The sequence below is a fragment of the Zonotrichia albicollis genome, chromosome 7, assembly GCF_047830755.1.
Source record: "Zonotrichia albicollis isolate bZonAlb1 chromosome 7, bZonAlb1.hap1, whole genome shotgun sequence".
Lineage (NCBI taxonomy): Eukaryota > Metazoa > Chordata > Aves > Passeriformes > Passerellidae > Zonotrichia > Zonotrichia albicollis.
In genome coordinates, this window is record NC_133825.1 from 34,163,391 (window position 1) to 34,175,581 (window position 12,191).

General features: G+C 38.4%; 1 protein-coding gene across 5 annotated transcripts in view; it reads right to left on the minus strand.

Annotated features, from left to right (window-relative positions):
- Positions 1 to 813: 813 nt before the first annotated feature.
- Positions 814 to 12,191, minus strand: part of HTR7 (5-hydroxytryptamine receptor 7) — a 29,688-nt gene continuing 18,310 nt past the window's right edge. Inside the window, exons 2-4 of one of the 5 annotated variants that reach the window (XR_012581113.1) lie at positions 6,836 to 8,276; positions 5,141 to 5,234; positions 814 to 1,420 (exon numbers count right to left, since the gene is read on the minus strand). Coding sequence is in view for 2 of the 5 variants with exons in the window: in XM_005481231.4 (XP_005481288.1) it covers positions 1,384 to 1,420; positions 7,530 to 8,276 (784 nt within the window). In the remaining 3 variants the exon portion in view is untranslated. The other 4 variants (XR_001334123.3, XM_005481231.4, XR_012581114.1 and 1 more) reach the window with 4 other exon arrangements.

Consider the following 12,191-nt stretch of genomic DNA (forward strand, 5'->3'; position numbering starts at 1 on the left):
ATTTGCTTCCTATGCTGATTCCTTGCCAATAAGGAATTAATTGGCCTGTTCTGGTATGTCTGACTCCTTATTTAGGCAGTTATGGTGAACTTTAATATTGATTTAAACAAAGGAAACCGAAGCTCCAATGGCACATGTAGCTGCTGGATGATTTACCAGCAGCATTTTGGTTAAACTGCAAGGAATTAGATTATCACAAATCCCACAGCTATGGAAATAAGGCAAATGCTCATTGAGATGTACCTTTAAAGAAGACAGACTTTGGGAATGAGATATGCTTCTGAATTGTGCATTGTGTAACTGTGCATAGTTTAGAAACTCTGAAGGGAAGTTAATAAGAGAAGCTCAAAAAAAAAATTAAAAGCCATTTTTAAGAAACAGTGCCTTGAATCAATTTTCCCTGGGAAAAATGGTCATTTATACTCACCTATTTAGTTTTTGTCAAGCCAAAAGGGATCTGTTTTAATTATAACAAACCATTGGCAGAAACAACACTTCTTAAACACATTTTCAAAAATAAAAAAATAATTCTCTAGCTAGGCAGTAAGACAAAAAGCCAAACGCTGTGGAAACTCTCCAGCCTTTTATACATATTTGAATTGAAATGACAGGAATTTATAAATTGGCAGATCATGAAAATTGCGTTAAAGCAATCATATGTGTAAATTAGCTGTGGTGTAATACATGTGCATTCTAATTTGGTCCCTTAACTTTTGTCACTGCATAACTGAAAGCAGCTTTTTACAAAAGTTTGGGAGAACCAACCATATGTATGCAACAAGTAACAGACATTTACTTAATACAACAGAAATCTTTAACAAAAATTTGGCTTTTATTGTTGCCATTCTTAATGCCATTGCAGGTGTACAGCTTCTCTTTAACACAAGCTCTGAAAGCATCCACAGAGACAACATTTGCCTGAAAATCTCTCTTTTTTAGTAGAGCAAAATACATTCAGTATCACTGACAGTCCCTGAATATGATTACCAGTGCTGGGATCCACAAGCATGGTAAACATACAAATGTTCTTCTACATAATTAAATGTGGTGGAAATCTGTACAAGGCTTTATCTTTGAGTTTTAGTGGCATTCCCCCCACCCTTTGTCAAACTTATTGCTGAAATTATTTGGCTTTCTCAGGCAGAAAACTATTTTCATTTGTATGTAACAGCGTTTTCTTCCATAACAAACAAGATGTGAGCACTTCCAATAGAAATGTATCTAATGCAATGTATTGAGCTCATGGAATATTTTTAGCACACTCCCATCAAAGGAAGATGAAGTACATTTTATAAATCCATCCAGTTCTTCAGAAGCCAACTCTTCATTTTTCTTCTTCCTGGTCTGGCTCGACTTTTTCTGGCTGCTCTGAAGCACATTTGGTCATGACTCTTTTTCCCTGGAGAAATCAGAACTTCTCCTGTTGTTAAAAAAGTGGATGAATTAGATGAGCAATATCCTGGAGCAACTAGAAGTTCTGACCAAATATACCACTGAAATAAATGGAAGCATTTCTCAAGAGGCAATTAGATCATGTCTATTGAGATAATTCTCTGAAATCCCATTCAAATGAGGAAATTGGGGGAAATGGAGCATTCTGGGGGCTTTGTACTTACCATTTTTTGGGTGGTTGTGGGAACTGAGGAAGTTCTCAGTCTGTTTTACACAGTTCAGTGGCAAAACCCCTAAATTCCTTCACTAAATAGAGGTGACCTTGTTGAGAGCCCTGCATTTGTGCAGCCTTCCAGCTCTGGTGGCAGCACAAACCTCCACAAGCTCATGGAGACCCACACAAGTAAGAGGGACAGAAGGAGCCAGAGCAGGAATGAGGAATTCTGCCTTGCTTCTGCAAAATTGGCTGTGGACAAAGAATTACTGCAAAATCTTTGCATGGAATAATCAAATTCCTGCCTCTCTCCTCAAGCTGGGTGAAGGGAAGAGCGACTCTTGTACAGCAGCCAGGCTGAAATGTTGAAAACAACATTTGCAAGGTTACAAGGGGGTTTCAGGGCATCCCTCTCCAGGCTTGCAGCAAGGCACTCTTTTGTCTTGTTATAGCCTCCCTTTTCAAACCATGGAATTATTCATAACTCTAGTTGTTTCAGGAGCAGGCATTTTTACAGACAAACCTGCATTCTCACTTATTTCAAATATTCTATTACATGAAAACACATCCTGGTAAAAAATTGTCAAAATTAAAGGAAGGCTGATAATCACATCCAAGTTCAAAACTAGATATAAAGGAAAGACAAAGACATTTTAAATTCTATGCTACAGGCAACTGTAGATTTTCTTTTCATTCCAGAATAAATTTTTGGATTTTATATGATTTGCCCTAGAGAATGTTGTTTTTCTCTTTTCTGGGCTGATAGGAGATTATTTCAGAAAGGATATACTAATATTAAAAAAAAATTATTTTGCAGCATTAACTTTACGTGCTTAGTTGAACTTCTGATTTTTTTTTCTTGTAATGACAAGTGAAAGGTCCTTAGCATGATTTTCACTTGCTGCATTTACTGCTCTCTTTGAAGACAGAAATAAAATTGATGGGTTTGTCAGCTTTCACACTACTGTTAGGAAGTAAATGTTAATTTAATTTGCCTAATTGTGTATTTTCCTTGCAAAAATGGTAGATTTGACTGAGGAATTCCTGTTGTTTTTACACAGACCTGGTTAGTTTAGCAGGAGATGCCAAGTTTTCTGAGGCAATGAGTTTATCCAGTTGCATTCTTTTCTATTTTTCCATGATTCAAAGGAGATTTTTCAAAAGGGCTGGACTAAGTATACTTCAGTGGCTTGCTTTGTCTTCTCTTGCAAAAGGTAAAAATAAGTATACTGTAAACACAATTTCCTGGAACTAGCAAGACCACACAACTACTGAATTAATGAAATATCGTTGATTTTGACTGAGTAGACAGAAAACTAAAGGCAAAATATTTATTCAGTCTGGTATGTTCGTTTATAAAACTGGATGAACTCTTCTGGAAACTTTGATACATTTGAATGCATTTTTTTTCCTGAAGGAACTCAACTAGCTCTATGTGAAACACTGCAAAAGAGACAAATTATAATTTCAATCAGTAAAGTCACAATGTTACACAAATCGTCAAAATATTACCCTCAGCAATCACCATATATTAATATCCTTTAGAAGTAGCTCAATGGGGGTTTTCAGCTTGGAGCACTGAGAAATGAATGTGGGAATCACAAGCATCTTTTCAGTTTTCAGCAAATAAAAGCCATTCTGTCCTTTTGGAACTTTCCTTTGGTGAGAAGGGATTCAGTGAAAGAGCCGAGAAGCTGAATTTGAGTGTGGGGAAAGACAGACCCATTAGGCAAATGTTTAGAAAGTGGATATAAATAATATAATTCCCTTCAGACTCATGCTGAACCCAGTCTTTAGTGGTAATAACATTAGAAGATTTAAAACCATGAAGAGGGACCTAATTTTGTATTTCTTGCAAATTTTAAAGATTACCCTTCTGATTCAATTTTTCTTAAGCTATTTTTAAATTTACTTGCTTGAGTCTTTCTTGAAAACAAAAAAATCTAGTCCTCACAATCCCTACCTCGCCAGCATTTGAAATAAGAGGTGTCTTCTGTTCCAGGATATTAATAATTTTGCATATTAAAACCATTCCCCAAGTCTCTTAATTTTCTCCTTTCTCTTTCTCTGTGTCTTCCTGAGAAACATTTTAAAAGACAAGAATTACTTCTTAAGCAAACTGTGAAGAGGATTTGATGACGCATTGATCTTGCACTTTCTTCAAGAATACTGTAATTTAAATAGGGTTTTTTCCTGTAGAATCAGAAAAATATTATGAAAATTAAATAGATAGGGAAAGCACAAAAACCAATGGCATTGCTTCCAACACCTTCCAGTTCTGTAACTGCAGTATCTTGGTCAGTAATCCAAAAACTTAACTCCATAATGTTCTTTAAATAACGCTGCACTGTTTGGAGCAATGGCTGCCTGGAAATCTGTTTTCCTGCTGGGGAGCAGGGGCAAAAGAGTGAGTGGATTTTGTCTGTATTGTTTATAGTATTAATTTGATACATAATTCTTTTCTTTGTCTCATTGCAGTAGGTTTATTTGCTGCTCTTTGACACATATTTCTGCAGGTGGTGCTAGCTTCGAACAGAGAATGAAAAATATTGGTTTTCTCCTTATGAAACTGAAATGTGAAGCGGTAGAGGCGTAATAATAAGATATTATCACCAAGTCACAGTTTTACTACTCTGCTATTTCTATTTCTCCCCAGTGAGGCTGTTGCTAAACAGGAGTTTGGCAAGTGCCAGGAGTGCGTTGCAGTATTGGATGTGCAGGCTGGCAGGTGGTGGGAGCTGGCAAAGTGTCAGCCATGAGGCTCCACCACAGACAGTCTCCCTCTCCAAAGCTGCGCTGAGAGGGCAGGGGGAGTGCAGTTCTCACTTTCTCCCTCCTCACTTAGGCAGTGTTATGCTGGCCTGCCTGTGCTCTGACTGGTTCCTGGAGTCTTTTATTCCCATTTTTTTCACAATCCCATCTTTTGACTCACCCTTCTGGCTTTCCTCTGGAAACACATGGAGGAACACACAGACCATAAGTGTAGTCACTTCTTGGATTTGCTACAAGCACATGTTGACATAGACTTCTCATACACCCATTTTTGTATTACTCCCTTGTCAGATGTGTAGTAAATTATCTAAGTGAAAAAAAGGCTATTGCTGCAGTTAGATATTGCGATGCAGTTCAGTTTCATTATTTACCTTTTAAAAAAGGGAAATGTCCTGTTCACAAACTCAAACAATTATGTCCTTCTTGTTCTTCCTAAAGCCTTTTCCCATTAGAATTCTGTCTGCAAACTTTCTCTTCTTCTCAACTTCTTTGTGTGCTTGGGCAGTAGGACATTCTTCTAATCTTCCCAGCTTCTTCACTTTTCCCCTCAAAGACAGCTCCATCTAGAAGGTGTTCCATTTGTCTATATTTTGATTTGGGTGTATGGAGAAACTTTGTGGTGTTTTGTTTTTTGGAGTATTTTTTCGTTGGTTTTTCTTTCCAAACACATCCAGAGATCAAATACGGATGTTTATCTCAAAAAACTTCCAGGATTGGCATAAGCACCATAACAACTTTTATTCCTTCCTGGGCTCTCATTACCTGAAACAGATGGTAGAGGAAAGCTGGACTCCTGCAGGATGTTTTCCCAGAGGAAAGCAATTGCCTTTAGTGACAGCTGGGCAAATGTCAATTTCTGACTCACAAGACACATATTCAATTTAAAAAAAAATAAAAATAAAAATCATATTAGTTGGAGGAAACACAGCTTCTCAGGCTTTCCTGCAGAATAAAAATGCGGAAACTTCTGTCCACAATTCTAAAATCACTTTCAGAGTTTCATAGTCCCACTTGGAGTTTTCCCAGATACATCTATTTGTACATTCCAGTGTATGTCGTTATCCAGGAAAAAAAAGTTACAGAGGACCTTGAAAACTTCTCCTTTATGCTGGAAACAAACAAAAAAAGAACCAAAAAAAAAAAAGCTACTCTGATAAGCAATAAAGAAACAACAATCATTTCATGTTCAATATGGAAAATATACTTGAGTTAACTCTGTACTCCAGAGCTTCTGGGCCCAAATCTCTTCTTGTCCCTGTGCACAATATTGGAACATTTTAAAGAAATAAGACTGTCCCAGATAAGTTTGAAACTTCTTTAAAAACTGTTTTGAAGCTGGAATACAGCCTCTTACTCTACAATTCTGTTGTGAAAATGAGGCCAAAATGTACTCCCTAGTGCAGTGCATGAATGCATCTAAAATTGCTGCAGCCTGTTTCAGTGGCTCAGCACATCACCCAACTCTTGGCTATGTGCCAGGGAGAGGCTCGAGTGTCTGCAGCTACCTCTGCAAGCTTGGAACAAGGGCTCTGGCACCGACTGCCCCTGCCCAGCCCAAATGAGCATCACTGAGCTCATTGAAGTCGTTTTGCCTTCAGACTTGAGAAAGCAGGGACAGAAGTTAGCCTGACGTGGGAATTGATGCTGAGGCAATTTGATAATGAACACATTGTCTCCTCACTGGTGTCCCAATATCTGAAAAAGCAGATCAGTCTCTGAAGGTTGAAGTCTTTGCTCAGTAATGTACCCTCACCCTCTGCTTCAGCTGGAACATGGTGTGCAGTGCACACTTGGGCCAAAGAACTCATCTTGTTCTTATGAGTTGTTTTATTATTATTTTATTATAATAGTATCTTACAAAATTGCTGCATGTTATATTAATACATTACTAGTAATATATTAATATAACCAACATGATTATTTTTAATTTTTTAATAAAAAATTGTTATACTATTTGGCCCTGCTACACTGACAGAAGACATCTGTTTACTAAAGCCAAGAGAAGTAGAATCACATATTTGGACAAACTGCAATGATGGTAGAAAAAGCTAGAACCAGAAAAAGTAAATTGTCTTTATTCATACACACGGCAAGGCTTTAAATCACTTTAAGCACAAGTGATTATTAAAATCAGATTCTAAGGATAAAGTCCAGATGTCTCTGAAGTCATAAGGTCTCATGTTTGTTTTTTCCTTACTGACTTGAGAAAAGAAAGAAGTCCCAGAAAGTAGAAGAGCTTTCAAATAGACAGTAAATTAACTACTGAAGTGGAGCAAGGACCAGCCATACATCACAGAAATGACTTGTGCACAGACAGTCTCCATCTCGATTAGAGAAGTGCTCAGCTGAGAAAGCCAAGAGAATTAAAGAATGAAGAGATGGACAAAGACCAGACAGATCCTGAAATAAACTGCAATCAGACACATTTGTTATGTTAGAAATACAGTACAAGATTACCTGGTGTGATTTGCACAGCAGCACTGCAGCTGACTGTGCTGCAGGGCTGTATGCAGCAGTAGGTCTTGGTCCATGTGACTTTACTCAAACTATTTAATCACATTGGAAGTGTGACATATTCTTTCAGTGCCAGAGTTGCTGTGCAAAGGCAATATTGAATTTCACAACATAGTTCATTTCCAGGCAATCCAGTAAATTAATGTTTAATGAACATATGGGTTTTTATCATAAAGAATATTTCTAAGGAATACAAGTTCTTTGATTCAGCTTCTTCTTTAATGATTTATTTTTGTAATACTGAAGTGGAAGGAAATTAACTTTTCACCATTCTCAGGTCTTTATTACAGCAAAGAATCTCTTGGACACAAGGTGCATCCAACATTCAGACCTACTAAACATTTTTTGGGCCAAACAAACGGATTAGGCCAACTTTGCTTTTTCCTCACTAACAGCTCTAACATCCTGTGCTACATTTCACTTCCGTCCTTTCTTATATTCCTCTTAGACCCAAATTCTCTAGATGGTGCTCTTGCTTTTCCAGGCCCATTAGGACAGGTGGGCTCTACCTTGTTTCCTGCTGACTGCATTAACAGTGCTCAACTGGTTCCTCCTGCAACACTTCTTTCAAACCTGTGGGGGAAAAGTCAATGTGATAAAACAGCAAATGATCACAGTAGAGGATGAGTGGCCTTACAGAACGAATTCTGGCTTTTCTGCAAGCTTCAGAGCCTCGTGCATGCCCGCGGCCGAGAGTTTGCGGTTGATGTTCCTGTATCTGCACTGCAGCAGGTTGCGATAGGTTGTCCTCAGGTCCCGGTTGAAGAAGGCATAGATAAAAGGGTTAATGAGGGAGTTTGCATAGCCCAGCCACAGAAATGTTCTCTCCACCCAGAGGGGGATGCAGCTGCACGCTGTACCACAGATGAAGGGCCTTGCAGTTGAGAGGAGGAAAAAGGGCAGCCAGCAGATTGTGAAAGCCCCAACAATAATCCCAAGGGTGGTGGCAGCTTTCTGTTCTCTTTTAAAGATGGAAATGTTTTTCTTGTCGTGCTTTAGGAGTCGTGAAAAATTAGTACATTCTTCAGATTCCTTGTGCAGTTTTACAAGTCCATTCACAGAAATCCCTTCCATTTCTTCCAGACGGGGAAAACCAGAAAACTTGTGCTTAGCAGCACTCCTCCTGGCAGCTTTATAGATCTGATAGTACATGAAAAGCATCACTGACATTGGGATGTAAAATGCAACTGCTGTGGAGTAAATGGTGTAGCCAAAGTCTTGACTGATGAGGCAAACCTTTTCGTCATTGACGTTCTGGGCCCAGCCGAAGAGCGGGGGAATGGTGATAGAGGCAGACAACAGCCAGACACACAGGATCATCTTGGCCATGCACTTCCCATTCTGCCTTACAGGGTATGTGAGGGGCCTTGTGATTCCCAGGTACCTGGAAGGATAACACAGAGTTACTACAGAGGGAAGGGGCTAACCGTTAAAAGTTATTCACTTACTCTGCACTAGACCAAAATCTTGGGATAAGTTTTCCATTTCATAATTTTCAATCCTCTCTTTGCACGTACTTCCAACTTGTAATTCATATGTCTTTCATGTTAAAATTTATAATGCTAGTATTCTATATAAGAGGTCTTTTATTCCAGAAGGAAATCTCCCATTGGCCTTAACAGGTTGTGATTTCTATGAATTTGTTCAATCTTCATGCACATAAAGCATATTTTGGCTTTTAAGGAAATTATGAAACCTAAATTTTATTTTGTTACCTTAAGAAATCTTGGAGTTTAGGATAATGTTTACTCCCCAAAGTCTATCACTTTTTGTATTGAGTAGATGGTTATAACAAGCAAGCATTCATCTTCACTCTTCTTATCTATCCAACAATCAGGAAGAGCCCTGCCACTAAGCTGAGATGATGAGCTGGCTTTCTTTCCTTCATATTTCAGGAACAACAAACTGCAAACTTATACCAAGATTAGATTATTTCAGTACTAAGATAATTCTTTTTATCATCTCTTAATTAGAAAGAAAATACATTTATTCAATGTCCAAGGTTTGACTGAACAAAGTAAAAATCTGTCCCAGTTCAAGAAGACCTGGGGAAGAAAACACAATTTTACAGACAAGAAAAATGCTTATAATGGGTCAGTTCTTCACAGAAAAAAAAATTAGGTCTGTTGAAAACTTTAAAACTTTTATATTTCCTAATTCGGGGTATTTTAAACTAAGTATCTTCTTCTAATTACAAAAGTAGTACTATTGCTCTACACAGCAGGGTAAGAATATCCTAAGTTTGAATTTACTTTCAACTATAGAAAGTTTCTGTATTTCCTCTCTGACAATGGGAATTTTCTGTTAGATGGAATCACATTCCCTTATTTAGACATAAGATTTTTAGTTTCAGTTTTGGATTCTGCTGAACTGGAACTTACCTATCAGTTACTGTTAGCTTCCCAAATTGTTTGTTTCACTTCCTCCAAAACGATTTAGAGAAAATCAGTATGATTTGTCTTGTTACTTGTAAAAGAAATTCTTTCAAATCAAGTTCCTGAATAATGTTTTGGTTTCAAGAGCTACCAGTGTTTATTCATGTAGTGAAAGTTCTGGAGTGTTACAAAGAACTATACAAGAACTATAACAATGTGATTTAAAATATTTTTGAGGAGCATGTTTTCTCAGTCTATTCACCCAGCAGAACAAACATGAGATTTGCCTGGCTCTGTGGAATGCATTGTTGATTTTACTGCAGTGCAGTAGATCAGGCCCAGTGCCCTGCTTTATACAAGCACTCGGGTAAGCTAGAGTTATGGAAGTAAAAGAAACATCATTTATTGATCTGTCCTGATGGGTATCAACAATCCTGTTCAGCCATGTCATTGGCTTTATATTGCTATTGTGACAAGTGTTACACGAAGGACAGACTGGTTCATTGTGCCCTGTTCTTGACAGGATGCACAAGTAAATTACAGCAGGTCAGTGTTTTGCCAGTGAATCTGTGCCTGGAGGGGCCATGGACTAAGAATTCTTGTTGGAATTGTCTAGGATCAGAGCAGTGCAATCCTTGGACTGTGATGCTAAAAAGGGCTGCTTCTTGTGCCCCTCACCATCAGCATTAGAACAGAGCCACTGGCCCAGCAGCCATGGGCTTCATGCAGAGACCATGGAGATTTCTGATTTATAGCACCATGGCCAAAACCATTCTCACTCCCAAGGAGCCAAGGGTGCTCCAAGATACAGAAGAGAGGAATCAGTGCAGTGAAACTTCAGTTTAACTAATTAAAGTATACATCACACTGCTTACATTAGTGAACTGCAGCAAGTGTGAGCTCTCAGCTGCAGACTTTCAGGGACAAGAGTGGCCTACCCTTAAAATTTGTCTAAGAATAGCCCACTTTAGGTACAAAACAACTAAATACATCCTTTGTGCACAAAGACTTCTTGTCATTTACAATGCATTGTTTTCCAAAAAATCCTTATCTGCCTTCCTGAAGTATGTACTCCTACAGTTATTACCTAACTGGTCACTAAAAATAACACTTTTAGGGTGAAGTTTATTTTGTAGCTAAAAACATTAAGCTGGATTTCTGTAAAAATCAGATCTGTGGGCTGCATATTCTGAGTGCCTACTGATGCATTCTCATGCACCAGAATATAACAAAAAGAATTCATGAAAGCATAAGTATACTGAACAGAATGAAAATTCATTAGTTTTGCCCTGGCATCACTTTTTTTGGAGTGTATCTTTTCTTCAGAAATGCTATTTGAAATTAAAATACCTTAATTAGCATAAAAATACACCAGCATTGCTTCTGCCTTATTCATTTTGCTAAATGTAGTATGATGGGGGGAAAGAAGTCAGCATGCATAAATGAAGGAATGTTATCTTTTAATCTCCCTATATGAAATCCATTACCCTTGAAAACTCATTTGCAATGTCAAAATAATGTAAATCACTACTGTTGTCTAATACACTAGAGAGTGTTCAGGGCTTAATAGATTCATGAACTTCAAAAATATTGTGTCAAATTCAGTGGGAAAATATGCTTTTTAGTGCTTAATCTTAAACTAGTACTTTAATAACAAATATTAAGGTAAATCAGCTGAACTTAACATATTCAAGTATAAGTAAGACCTTGAGGTTTTATTACTGGGAAAGAATTAAGTCAGAGTCCCTAAAAAGCCCCATTTAATGTGTCTTAGCTATCCCCCACATGAAAGAAGTGTCTCAGATTTGTTATTCTGAGATTTGCTTCTTTCACATGCCACAGATGTTCATCTTGATCTTGGTGGAGAAGAAACTGTGCCTGGGTTCTCACTTTTAAAAGAAGGGCAATGCTATTTTGTATTCTTCCTGCTCTGAATTTCTTGACTCAATGGTTCTGCCAGACAGGGCATCTCTCCATGTTACACCCAGCACAGTGAGCTCTGTATCTGGGTTACTCCCCAAAGGCAGATGAATGGCCTTTATTTCTTCTAAATTGGTCATGGCATTTTCCATTCAGCCCTGCCTGATGCTGCAAGCAGAACTCTGAAGTGCAGGATGCTGCTCCAGCCCTGCAAGAGGCACAGCATGCACAGCAGTCACGTTCTGCTGCCACTCCAAGGATGCTGGGTGAGTGGAAAACACTGAGAAGGAAGAATATGGCACTGCTGTCCAATGGATACAGCAAAAAAGGATGATGTAATGCTTTTCTACTGCATCACATATGTGGAAAACAGACCCTTGCTTGGAGAGCTCAAAGGAAACAGCAGAGACCAAAAAGATGGCAAATGGTGAAGGGCAGAGTAAACCTTCTTGTTAAATGTATGTGTATTAACACATGAGCACATCCCTGCTCTGTGTTGGTTTCTCATGACTTCTTCAGAGTCTCTTCTTCCCCACTGGGGGTTTGGCTGCAGTCCCATTCAGGTGTGAGGCATACACAGTGTGCCCAGCTCTGGGCAGGAAAAATTACCCCATCCTCTTTCTGGAGCTCTGGTCAGACCTGGGAGGGGGTAAAGAATTCCCTCCTTTCACCGGCCATTGTACACAATTGCCATTTGCCATACACAGTGAACACCAACAATGGAAAAGGTGAATGAACAAATCGTTTCCCGTTGCTTCACAAAAATCTGATTGCCTGTGACATAGAATTCTTCCCCAGCATCGCTAAATGGTTAGCATTTAATGACAATAAATTGTCATAAACAATTTAATGTAAAACCATTATAACTATATAGGTCTGCTCCTGAGACGATTCAGATTTTGGGCTTTTCCATTCTGGCTTTTCAGTTATCAATCCATTACAATGGACCACAGAGAATAGTTTTTTATCCTACAGGGCTAAAAAAATTCCTATGATCACATAGA